Here is a 13,427-nt window from a genome sequence, read left to right as displayed (position 1 = left end):
TAATTTAATGCCTAAATGAGCAATGTCCCAGGTAAATCATTTCATGCCTAACTGAGCAATGATATGACAACATGCATCAACTAAGTCAGCAAGCCTCACCACCAAATCCAGTTCATTGCCTCATAATGGACCAATTCTAGAAGCGCATAGACTACTCTAAGGATTGGGTACTGAGATCCTAGAGTCACCACCTCACCTCGTCATCCTCTCGCTTGTCCTCGGCCCCCCTCTCCACGACTACTCTAAGGATTGGGTACTGATATCCTAGAGTCACCACCTCACCTCGTCATCCTCTCGGCTTGTCCTCGCCCTCCCACGACTACTCTAAGGATCCACGCCGGGCGGAGCTGCTGTAGGAGTCCACGCTGATGGCGCTGATGTCCGAGGGGGTTCTGTGGTGGCCGCCGGTGGGACTTTTCAGGACACTCATCTCTCCCTGCAGGTTCTCAAGACGCTGCTGCAGACGCCCGTGTTCTCGAACCATCTTCTGGTGGTGGCTTCACTCCGACTCAAACTCCTCCAACAAGCGCTTGTTAGCAGCTTCCAGCTTCTCCTTGATAATTTCTGGAAGAACAAATGAACTTGACTTCAGGTTAATTGGGTTCTAGGACAATAAAGACAAGTACATGTTAGCCAGAATAGTTTGTTTTGTTTGTTTGGTTTTTAAATTACATTTTGCGGTCTTAAATCAACGATAAAGGACAGCAAAATTGAAAACAGTGTAGCTTCAGGGCTCCAGATAAGGGCTGTATCGGCGTATGTACGGATATAACATAAGCACGATACGGTAGGAAACAATTTAAAAAACGTAGCAGATACGGACCACAGCAATGGTGTACGGTTTCAGAATCATTTACAGACGTATTTATCTAAAAAGTATTGTTTTATTGTTTACTGACCTGTTTACACAAGAGTAGCAATGTTGTGGTGCATATATGAAACGAAACACAAGATTACTGATAACGCCATTAAATTCCATTCAGTACTCTAAATGTACTCTTATTGTTTTCCAGTACTCCTATATTGAAATAATAAGGAGTACGTACTCCTGATCATGAAAAATTATCTGGAGCCCTGTAGCTTTATATATTTTAATTCTAACCCAGATCTTCATGTGTCGCCAGAACTGTTGTGCCAGAACATATATATATGGTTGTCTTTGGTAACCTTTTAATACTAAACCTTTATATAACAATAATAATAATAATGTATTTATAAAGCGCCTAATATCCACCATAGAGATGCTCAGTGGCGCTGTGACAATATTGGGGAAGCAAATAGTTCATATAACTTTACAGAAAGGCAGCAGTGAACAGATGAGTCTTTAGCAGAGATTTAAAAGTTTCTTTCAATGAAATGTTCCTGATTTCCTTTGGAAGAGAGTTCCACAGTTTAGGGCTGGCAAAGGAGAAGGCTCGGTCAGACAAATGGTTTTGAGATCTGTGTTGGGTGAGGAGAGAGTCAGAGGAGGATCGGAGACGTCGCTGAGGTACATACACGGAGACAAGATGTTTCAGATAGTCGGAAAAGTTATCGTTGTAGAGGCAGTCATGAGTCAGAATGAGGATTTTGAAGGTAATTCTTGCAGAGATGGGGAACCAGTGTAGAGATTGTAGTACTGGGGTGATATGGACATGACGATGAGTGTGGGTGATACATCTGGCAGCAGAATTTATACATGTATAACCCTGTTCACAAACAGAAAATAATTTTACCCAAGGGAGGTTACTCTAGTGGTACATACGTGCATTCTGTTCTTCTTGCTGTTTCAGAAGGAGGTTTGCTGCATCAAGATCCTCCTTAAGAATCACTTTCTCTTCTTCATACTTGGTCAACATCTGAAACACCACCATCATCATCATCATCATCATCATCATCATCATCATCATCATCATCATCATCATCATCAAACATATTATTTTGACAGAAAAATATGGTTCTTCATAATCCTCAAAATTGAAAAACAACAACATTTCAAACAAAAAATTGAATAGGCAGAACTTAGCTGAACAACTTCCTTTATTTTGAAAGGTTGATAACGGTACAAGAATCTGTATAGGAATGTCGCATTCACTATAAAAACGAAGCTGTTATGCATCAAGTTTGTTCAGCTAAGTTCCAGGCCTACCACAGAAAACTTTCCCACTGTGCAGAAAAACGCAGAAAAGCCCACATTAATCATGGAAATAGCAACATAAACATAATACCTCGCTACTGAAACAGTAAAAACAACAACGAAAAACTATGATACTGCAACATTTTTACATCAGCGAACTTTGACCTCTACTGCGCATGCCCATTATGATCCGCGCATCATTCCAATTTCCGAGCAACCGTGAATCGCCACGCGTAGGAAAAGCATTAAATATGTCGAAATAATTGCTGTCAATCATTTCATACAAATGGAAAGTAAACTAAACAAGTGTGCACACAAGTAGCATGATGATAAATGCCAAATAACACAACAGAAATACTTAAAAAGGAATGTAGCTTTTGTCCAAGCTGGAAAATGTCAACATGTGGTCGAGACTTCCTCTTCCATGTGCGCATGAGCAAAATCAAAGTTGCAGGCTCTTCGTTTTTTGTATGCAGTTTTAGCGACTTAAAGTTGCCGTTTTTACTATTTCAGTAGCAAGGTATTGTGTTTATGTTGCTATTTCCACAATTAATGTGGGCTTTTCTGCATTTTTCTGCACAGTGGCAAAGTTTTCTTTGTTAGGCCTGAGTTCTGCCAATTCAATTTTTTTCTTTCAATTGTTTATTTCAATTTTGAGGATTATGAAGAACCATATTTTTTAGGTTTTTCATCAAATAGATCACATAAGTTATCAACATATCAACAAAATCAGAATGAAACATGTATGTACCTTTTAACAAGAAAACAGGAACACAGATATGAAACCTGTGTTAATTAAACCGATATATTTCAAATATCGACAAAACCAGATCCATTCAAACCTGATAACCCAACTGACCTCGTTCAAGTTTTTCTGGAGCAGCTGTTTCTCTGATATAACGTCTTCCTTCTCTCCTCGCTCGTTGTCGAGGTCTTGTTTGAGACGGGCAATCTCCTCCTCAAGTTCACGCACGCGATTTGATGATGTTTTGGCAACCTGGTCTGATGATCGCAGTTTCTGGATCTCTTCCTTCATCTCTTCAGCGTTCTTCTCGCTTTCCTTGAGCACTTGAACAGCCTTAGCCTGAAATGGAGCCGTTAGTCAGAAGTAACAACTAAGTGAGTGAGTGAGTATGGTTTTACGCCGCTTTTTAGCAATATTCCAGCAATATCAGCGGCGAGTGGTGAGTTCAGTTTTAACACCAGAAATGGGCTTCACACATTGTACCCATGTGGGAGGAAGTCAGAACCACTTTCCATTTATATCCCAGGTCTTTAATGTGGCAGGGAAGTGAGTGAGTGAGTTCACTGGCTAACCCACTTTCCATTTATATCACAGCATGTCATACAGCAACTAAGAAGTGAGTTGTTTTAACACCACTTTCCACTTATATCACAGCATGTCATACAGCTTAATGTGGGAGGAAAGTGAGTGAGTTCAGTTTTAACACCACTTTCCATTTATATCACAGCATGTCATACAGCTTAATGTGGGAGAAAGTGAGTGAGTGAGTTGGGTTTTAACACCACTTTCCATTTATATCACAGCATGTCATACAGCTTAATGTTGGAGGAAAGTGAGTGAGTTAGTTGGGTTTTAACACCACTTTCCATTTATATCACAGCATGTCATACAGCTTAATGTGGGAGGAAAGTGAGTGAGTGAGTTCAGTTTTACGCCACACTCAGCAGTATTCCAGCTGTATGGCGGCGGTCTGTAAATAATCGAGTCGGGACCAGACAATTACATGATCAACAGCATGAGTCTCGATTTATGCAATCAATATACGATGACATGTGTCAACCAAGTGAGTGAGCCTGACCACCCGATCCCGTTAGTCACCTCTTACGACAAGCATGGGTTACTGAAGATCAACTTCTAACCCGGATGTTCACGGGTGTGGGAAGAAAGCGGAAAGTGACATTGTATAACCTTGTCTGCCAAACTCATTGAATGTAAAGCTATATTCCTGACAACATTGTTTTACTTTGACTTCCACAACATAGACAAAAACTACACTCTTGAGAACATAGTAGTATCTGGAATGCCAGCACATTTACATAAAGCTATATTCCTGACAACATTGTATTACCTTGACTGCATATAGTACAGTACACAACACACTAAAATTACTTGATTGGGCCTCTCTATTTCCTGTTTAGACTGTTGAATATTCTATTACCTTGACTGTCATCATATTAAGCTACATTCCTGACAACATAGCATAACCTTCACTTTCCAGCACAAAAATATAAAGCTATTTTCCTGACAACATAGTTTTAGCTTGACTTTGAAAAAGAACACTTTTATGGTTAGACAACTTCTTTGTTGCAGTAGATGCAGTTCGTTGCAGTATCAAGCAAATAACGGTGTTAGGATCTACACCGAAACGTCACATCTACTGCAACAAAGAAGTTGTCTAACCATAAAAGTGTTCCTCTTCATCATACCAGCTTCTAAATGCCACTTAAAGAAGTTACCTGACTTTCCAGCACAAAAATATAAAGCTATATTCCTGACAACTTTGTATTACCTTGGAATCAAGCTTCTGTTGGAGTTCAATAATCTTGTTCTCCAGGCCCTTGTTGACATGTTTGATGTGTTCTACAGACTTGGCCTCAATCTGAAAAGAGGGAATAAACAGATTGATAAACACTGACAGACATGCGATATAAATGTTAACACCAGAAAGAGAACAGTCTTGATTACTTGCCCCATGCGATTTCATTTTTTTGAAGGTCAAAAGTGAGATGAAGATTACATTGACAGATCACTAAAATATCAGCAATGACACCAGGTGTTCATGTTCAGGCTAAGTGTGTAAAGCTCTACTGGCAGCACCCAATTTCCATAAATGATTGTTCCACAACTAAAGGGTGCAACTCTGCACAGTCACTTTCTGAGTTCACCACACATGGCATTATTCCAGTTTTATGGCCTGTAAAAACATCAAGGACCAGCTCGACCACATGACCATGACTAGGACCAGGACCATGAATAGGACCAGGTCTAGGACTCGAACCAGGACCAGGAATAGGATCAGGTCTAGGACTAGAACCAGGACAAGGTAAAGGATCAGGACTAGGACAGGGACCAGGAATAGGACCAGGTCTTCTTGGATCAGGACTAGGACTAGGCCCAAGTCTAGGACAAGGTCTTGTACCAGGAAGGGGACCAAGTCTAGGATCAGGACTAGGACTAGGACTAGAACCAGCAGGACCAGGACTAGGACCAGAACCAAGACCAGGTCTAGGACAAGGTCTTGGATCAGGACTAGAACCAGGACCAGGTCTAGGACAAGGTCTTGGATCAGGACTAGGACCAGGACCAGGAATAGGATCAGGACTAGGACTAGAACCAGGACCAGGTCTAGGACAAGGTCTTGGATCAGGACTAGAACCAGGACCAGGTAATGGATCAGGACTAGGACCAGGTCTAGGACAAGGTCTTGTACCAGGAATAGGACCAGGTCTAGGATCAGGACTAGGACTAGAACCAGCAGGACTAGGACTAGAACCAGGAATAGGACCAGGTCTTGGATCAGGGCTAAGACTAGGACCAGGACCAGCTGATCCACCAGGACAAGAAGCAGGACCGGGAGTAGCACCAGGACCAGGACTAGGACCAGGACCAGGAATAGGACCAGGTCTAGGACTCGAACCAGGACCAGGAATAGGATCAGGTCTAGGACTAGAACCAGGACCAGGTAAAGGATCAGGACTAGGACAGGGACCAGGAATAGGACCAGGTCTTCTTGGATCAGGACTAGGACTAGGACCAAGTCTAGGACAAGGTCTTGTACCAGGAAGGGGACCAGGTCTAGGATCAGGACTAGGACTAGAACCAGCAGGACTAGGACTAGAACCAGGAATAGGACCAGGTCTTGGATCAGGGCTAAGACTAGGACCAGGACCAGCAGGACCAGGACTAGGACCAGAACCAAGACCAGGTCTAGGACAAGGTCTTGGATCAGGACTAGGACTAGAACCAGGACCAGGTCTAGGACAAGGTCTTGGATCAGGACTAGGACCAGGACCAGGAATAGGATCAGGACTAGGACTAGAACCAGGACCAGGTCTAGAACAAGGTCTTGGATCAGGACTAGAACCAGGACCAGGTAAAGGATCAGGACTAGGACTAGGACCAGGTCTAGGACAAGGTCTTGTACCAGGAATAGGACCAGGTCTAGGATCAGGACTAGGACTAGAACCAGCAGGACTAGGACTAGAACCAGGAATAGGACCAGGTCTTGGATCAGGGCTAAGACTAGGACCAGGACCAGCTGATCCACCAGGACAAGAAGCAGGACCGGGAGTAGCACCAGGACCAGGACTAGGACCAGGACCATGAATAGGACCAGGTCTAGGACTTGAACCAGGACCAGGAATAGGATCAGGTCTAGGACTAGAACCAGGACCAGGTAAAGGATCAGGACTAGGACAGGGACCAGGAATAGGACCAGGTCTTCTTGGATCAGGACTAGGACTAGGACCAAGTCTAGGACAAGGTCTTGTACCAGGAAGGGGACCAGGTCTAGGATCAGGACTAGGACTAGAACCAGCAGGACTAGGACTAGAACCAGGAATAGGACCAGGTCTTGGATCAGGGCTAAGACTAGGACCAGGACCAGCTGATCCACCAGGACAAGAAGCAGGACTAGGACAAGAAGCAGGACCGGGAGTAGCACCAGGACCAGGACTAGGACCAGGACCATGACCATAGGACCAGGTCTAGGACTTGAACCAGGACCAGGAATAGGATCAGGTCTAGGACTAGAACCAGGACCAGGTAAAGGATCAGGACTAGGACAGGGACCAGGAATAGGACCAGGTCTACTTGGATCAGGACTAGGACTAGGACCAAGTCTAGGACAAGGTCTTGTACCAGGAAGGGGACCAGGTCTAGGATCAGGACTAGGACTAGAACCAGCAGGACTAGGACTAGAACCAGGAATAGGACCAGGTCTTGGATCAGGGCTAAGACTAGGACCAGGACCAGCTGATCCACCAGGGTGCCGTTCCACTAACCGATCTTATCTAAGATCAATCTTAGCAAGTTACGCCAATTTTACAATCGTCTTAGCTAAAAGTTACACCCGTTCCACTAACCGATCTTAGGCGACCAGGAGCCGGTCCAGACTTAGGATCGAGACTCTTTAGGATGCGAGAGGCAACATTGTTTTAAGGAATGGAGAGTTACGAGGATATTACCCTACTTAAATTACATTCAAAGTATTGGGAATATTTCTGTTATCAAAGTTATATGTCAAAATGACAAAATGAAGTCTTTAATTTGAAGTTGGTACACATGGCTCCATTCCTGAAAAGTAATGGAGCCAGCAGATGAATGGAATGACGCACAAAATGTAATTTAATCTTGAATCAGCAGCTTTGCCTTTAGGAATCCCCACCAAATATGCGCAGTGAAATCAAACATATTTTATCTTTTGCCAGGACATTGTTCACCAGGGCTGTCGTTGGATTCTTAACCATGGCGTTGCAATATTGTTGTACAAGTGTCACCGACTAGTTGTGTTCTATGATGAGTGGGTCAGACTGGCCTGACATTTGTAAGGCTTCAGTGCAGTGTTTGTTTACATCACAGAAATATACAAATTCATTTCATGGGGATTTTTAGGACTGAAATGCTCGCTCTTATTTTTCACATAGAATAGGAAAGCCACCATTTTGGTTTCTCTACGATTGATTTTAGCTATCCTAAGTTGGTCATGAGCAACTTAGACTTTGAATCTTAACTTTACGATTGACTTAGGTAAGATTGGTTAGTGGAACGGTATGCCGATCGTAACTTCAATCGCTAAGATTGGGATTTTAGAGGGTTACCAGGACATAGCTGATCGGTTAGTGGAACGGCACCAGGACAAGAAGCAGGACTAGGACAAGAAGCAGGACCGGGAGTAGCACCAGGACCAGGACTAGGACCGGGATCAGGACCAGCTGATCCACCAGGACCAGAACAAGCACTAGGAACAGGAGGACCAGGATGCCTCAACGCTACGACAGTCCTAAGTCTATGTAAGGAGTTACGATCACCTTAGCACTAAGATCACTTTGCACAACAGCACCCTGAACTCTAACCAGCAATCTCGTCACACATTAAACAAAAGGATCATCCGTCTGGCCTACACCATGCAAGTCTGACCTTGAGAGTCTTCAGCTCCTTCTTCGCCTTGCGTCTGCGGACATGGGATTGAAGGAGAATGATCCCACGCATCACTCTCTTGAACCTCTTCCTGGCCAGGAAGGCACGGATCGTCCGCTGTATCGCTATGGCACGGTTCTGCTTCAGCAAGCCAATGTAACGTTCACGAGCAAAGTTGCCTCGTATCTTGGCCTGCGGGACAAATATACAGGTAATCAAGAATCTGTAACATACTTTTTAACAATTCAATATGTATCTGAATCTCCTATAAAAATCAACTTGGGTCAAGGAATAATTTGGACTAGTGAAAAATGATTCCTGATAACCTTTTAAATAAGTCCTTTTGACAGACACCATCTGTACTGTTTCACTTAGTTTTATAATCAGTCAACACACACACACACACACACACACACACACACACACACACACACACACACACACACGCACACACACACACACACATTTAACATCAACAATATAGGACAAACTTTATGGATAACAACTTCTTTTATTAAGTGAGTGCGACATACACACTTGTACACAAGCATGACACACATATTTACTTTCCCAACTTCAAAATGCCACTGAAATTTAACATCAACGTCTGACTTATTTTATTTTTGTCTTCATCGAAAACTGCTTGTTACAAATGTAATTATTGGATCCTATGGTACAGCATACAGCACAATAACATTGCTCTATAGCACCATCATATTTCCTGTAAGACCTTGAAAATTGTATTTGGGGTTCTGGATGCCTAGTTTTTGGAAGGCAACATTAAAACCCTTTGGGCGAACTGAATACCTGAAAATAGTATTTGGGGTTCTGGATGCCTAGGTTTTAGAAGGCAACATGAAAACCCTTTGGGCGAGCTGTGTACCTGAAAATAGTATTTGGGGTTCTGGACACCTAGCGAGATATAAAACCCTGTATACCTGCAGCAGGATGACAGATGCGCGCAGCTTGTTGTAGACGGACCACTTCCTGTAGCTTCTCCACTTGGACTGGATGACAGTGGCAGCATGGGTTTGTCGGAGGTGTAATGCCTTTCTGATGACAATATAAAACAGTGAGTGAGGGAGCAAGTTAATCTTTTAGCAGGTATACCATTGGTTTTAAGTTAGTTTCACACCGCTTTTAGCAATATTCCCCCAATATCATGGCGGGGGACACCAGAAATGAAGGGTTTCAAATCGCTGTTATTGGTTTTGTATTACATGGGGTATGCACATTAAATGAAACCCCGAGAACAAGAGGCATTGGTTTCTACGGTAGCTAAGTTAACGCTCATCATGCACCGCACATGCATTTGTTTCACTGTTCCAACTACTGTGCATACCCCCTTGTAATACAAACCAATAATAGCGATTTGAAACTATGATTGTTTGTTAAACAACTTTTATCCTAAGTTGAATAAAATTCTGAAATTTGAATGTTCAATTGGCAAGGTAAAATTATGAGGATTCGCAATCTTAATTTCACTTTGTTTGATTTACTTTTTTGTTTAAAGTGAAATTCATCGGTACGTTTTCACTGTAAACAGACTATAAATCCTCATTGAGCTCAACAGCCTACCTTCAAGCCAGCTGTCCTAATCTCCCTAACTCCCTTAACTGCACCACAGGAGCTAAATCTCCAGTGTGTACAAGGGCAAACCTTAAATAGAGTTATCTAGACTCCAGCAACACAACACAAGTCTAAATAGAGTCACCCTAAATAGACTGCAACACAAGTTATCACCCTTTACTTCTAGACCACTTCTAAATAGAGTTATCAAAGAGCTAAATCTCCAGTGTGTACAAGGGCAAACCTTCTAGACTGCAACACAAGTCTAAATAGAGTTATCACCCTTTACTGCCACTTCTATACAAGAGCTAAATCTCCAGTGTGTACAAGGGCAAACCTTCTAGACTGCAACACAAGTCTAAATAGAGTTATCACCCTTCACTACAACTTCTATACAAGAGCTAAATCTCCAGTGTGTACAAGGGCAAACCTTCTAGACTGCAACACAAGTCTAAATAGAGTTATCACCCTTTACTACCACTTCTATACAAGAGTTAAATCTCCAGTGTGTACAAGGGCAAACCTTCTAGACTGCAACACAAGTCTAAATAGAGTTATCACCCCTTCTACTGCCACTTCTATACAAGAGCTAAATCTCCAGTGTGTACAAGGGCAAACCTTCTAGACTGCAACACAAGTCTAAATAGAGTTATCACCCTTTACTACCACTTCTATACAAGAGCTAAATCTCCAGTGTGTACAAGGGCAAACCTTCTAGACTGCAACACAAGTCTAAATAGAGTTATCACCCTTTACTACCACTTCTATACAAGAGCTAAATCTCCAGTGTGTACAAAGGCAAACCTTCTAGACTGCAACACAAGTCTAAATAGAGTTATCACCCTTTACTACCACTTCTATACAAGAGCTAAATCTCCAGTGTGTACAAGGGCAAACCTTCTAGACTGCAACACAAGTCTAAATAGAGTTATCACCCTTTACTACCACTTCTATACAAGAGCTAAATCTCCAGTGTGTACAAGGGCAAACCTTCTAGACTGCAACACAAGTCTAAATAGAGTTATCACCCTTTACTACCACTTCTATACAAGAGCTAAATCTCCAGTGTGTGTACAAGGGCAAACCTTCTAGACTGCAACACAAGTCTAAATAGAGTTATCACCCTTTACTACCACTTCTATACAAGAGCTAAATCTCCAGTGTGTACAAGGGCAAACCTTCTAGACTGCAACACAAGTCTAAATAGAGTTATCACCCTTTACTACCACTTCTATACAAGAGCTAAATCTCCAGTGTGTACAAGGGCAAACCTTCTAGACTGCAACACAAGTCTAAATAGAGTTATCACCCTTTTCCAGTGTAGAGAGTATCTCCAGCCTGTACAAGGGCACTTCTAGACTGCAACACAAGTCTAAATAGAGTTATCACCCTTTACTACCACTTCTATACAGGAGCTAAATCTCCAGTGTGTACAAAGGCAAACCTTCTAGACTGCAACACAAGTCTAAATAGAGTTATCACCCTTTACTACCACTTCTATACAAGAGCTAAATCTCCAGTGTGTACAAAGGCAAACCTTCTAGACTGCAACACAAGTCTAAATAGAGTTATCACCCTTTACTACCACTTCTATACAAGAGTTTAATCTGCAGTGCCTACCTTCTAGCCAGCAGGCCCCGTCCAAATGTCTGCACCAGTAGCACGGACTTCCTGATTCTCTCGTACTTGCGCCGCAGCAGCCAGCCTCGGATGTGTTTCTGTATCATGACACCGCAGGCACGAAGCTTGTCGGCTCTCAACTTCTCGAGGTACGCCACCTGACCCGCTCGGAAGAATATCTTCGTCTTTCCAAACCTATACTTGTCAGGGTCCTGCATTGAGGAAGACAATCAACTTTGTGAGAGATAACCAAGGACAGCATGAATTGAAACAATACTCCATATATGTTACAGTTCCAGGAACATTTCAGAGCAAGAACCAGGATCTTTGCAGGTACACGGTCTAAGAAGAAAAAAGAGCTCATTAACCCTTTCATCCAAAGATCAAACGGTACAATTAATTTGTGCAAAATATACTACCCATCAAAAGTTTAGACTCGCTTAAATCAATCACTATAAGTTTTGTATGTACATATGGTTACAACGAAGATGAATGTCTCCGCTAACTTGGGGGAAACATCTGCAAACCTTATGCAGATTAATTGCACTAGGATCATGCATCAAATTGCTGAAAAGCATGTGCAAATATTGTGCATGTGAACAGCTGCGCTTTGGTGTAAAGTTTTGATAAAAAAATCGTCATTTTTCACTGAGTTTCATCATTTATTGAACACATGACAATAAACTTTTCAATGTCACAAATTTGTTTTACAATACATCAGCTCATGTATAAACAGTACCTTTAAACTGAACGGATTATTTTACAAAATCTAGTTCAGAACAGTTGACTGAAGTAAGTGGCTACATTTACACTAGTGAGTCTGAACCTTTGATGGGGAGTATAGATATTATTTAGTCATTCAAGAACAAACAATGAACTCAAACAATGAAACAGTTCATTCCTGCTTGACAACGGTACAAGAATCTGTATAGAAACGTCGAACTCACAAAATAAATAAGTTTGTTATTCATAAAGTTTGTTCTATACTGTATGTCTCAACTTTTAAAATGACATTCAAACAAGAATCAATGATCTCATATTATTTGATTTTCAAAAGTAAATTCTACAAAACCACCATTTCTATAATTTCCAGAATGAAGTGAGGGAGTGAGTGAATTTGGTTTTATGCCGCATTCTGCAATATTCCAGCTATATGGCGGCGGTCTGTAAACAATCGAGTCTGGGCCAGACAATCCAGTAATCAACAGAATGAGCATCGACCTACAATTGGGATACGATGACATGTGTCAACAAAGTCAGCAAGACTGACATTCGTCACCTCTTAAGACAAGCATCGGTTACTGAAGATCACTTCTAACCCGGATCTTCATGGGACCCCAGAATGAAATAAAAAAATACATGATCTCTAAATGGTCTTCTTTAAGCGAATTTATCCAAGATTCCATGTTTTTGTAGTCGTGCCCTGCAGTTCTGTAAGAGTCCATAGACATTTCCATTGTCATGCTGTATAATATGTACAGAGATGAATTTTCTTTACACATCCAGAGGTGATATTTGTTTTCATTATTTGTTTCATAAATGACACAAAACTATCAAATACTGACTGACTGACTGAGTTAGGTTTTACGCCGCTTTTAGCAATATTCCAGCAACATCACGGCGGGGGACACCAGAAATGGGCTTCAAACTATCAAATAATTAAAACTACATGCATCATGAAGTTCTTGAGAACAGAATACGACTGTACAGTAAGGAGAACATTCTTGTCTTGCAACTCCCACTAAATACTCACTGCAATCAACTTGATGAGAATGTTTTCACATGTCTTCAACAGGTTCTTCTTGATGATATCCTTGGAAACAGCCAGCACACGATATCGCTGGAAAAACTCGGCATAGGTCCACCTGGAAATCAGGATATGTCAGATGAGGGTGAGTGAGTGAGTGAGTGAGTGAGAGAGTGCGTGTTCAGCTCAACGTCACTTTGAACAGTATTTAG

At 42.0% G+C, this 13,427-nt stretch overlaps 1 protein-coding gene across 1 annotated transcript in view; it reads right to left on the bottom strand.

The window, feature by feature from the left end:
• The window catches only part of LOC124261674 (unconventional myosin-Va-like), a 164,673-nt gene that overhangs the window by 73,001 nt on the left and 78,245 nt on the right, over nucleotides 1-13,427 (bottom strand). Inside the window, 9 exon segments of the mRNA XM_046696023.1 lie at nucleotides 197-238; nucleotides 341-564; nucleotides 1,745-1,838; nucleotides 2,976-3,200; nucleotides 4,651-4,740; nucleotides 8,280-8,471; nucleotides 9,218-9,332; nucleotides 11,469-11,680; nucleotides 13,222-13,333. Of these exon segments, the coding sequence (XP_046551979.1) occupies nucleotides 197-238; nucleotides 341-564; nucleotides 1,745-1,838; nucleotides 2,976-3,200; nucleotides 4,651-4,740; nucleotides 8,280-8,471; nucleotides 9,218-9,332; nucleotides 11,469-11,680; nucleotides 13,222-13,333 (1,306 nt within the window).

Source organism: Haliotis rubra, unplaced genomic scaffold (assembly GCF_003918875.1).
Source record: "Haliotis rubra isolate DU_JTF1 unplaced genomic scaffold, ASM391887v1 Scf803, whole genome shotgun sequence".
Classification (NCBI taxonomy): domain Eukaryota; kingdom Metazoa; phylum Mollusca; class Gastropoda; order Lepetellida; family Haliotidae; genus Haliotis; species Haliotis rubra.
This window is presented reverse-complemented; position numbering and strand designations above follow the sequence as displayed.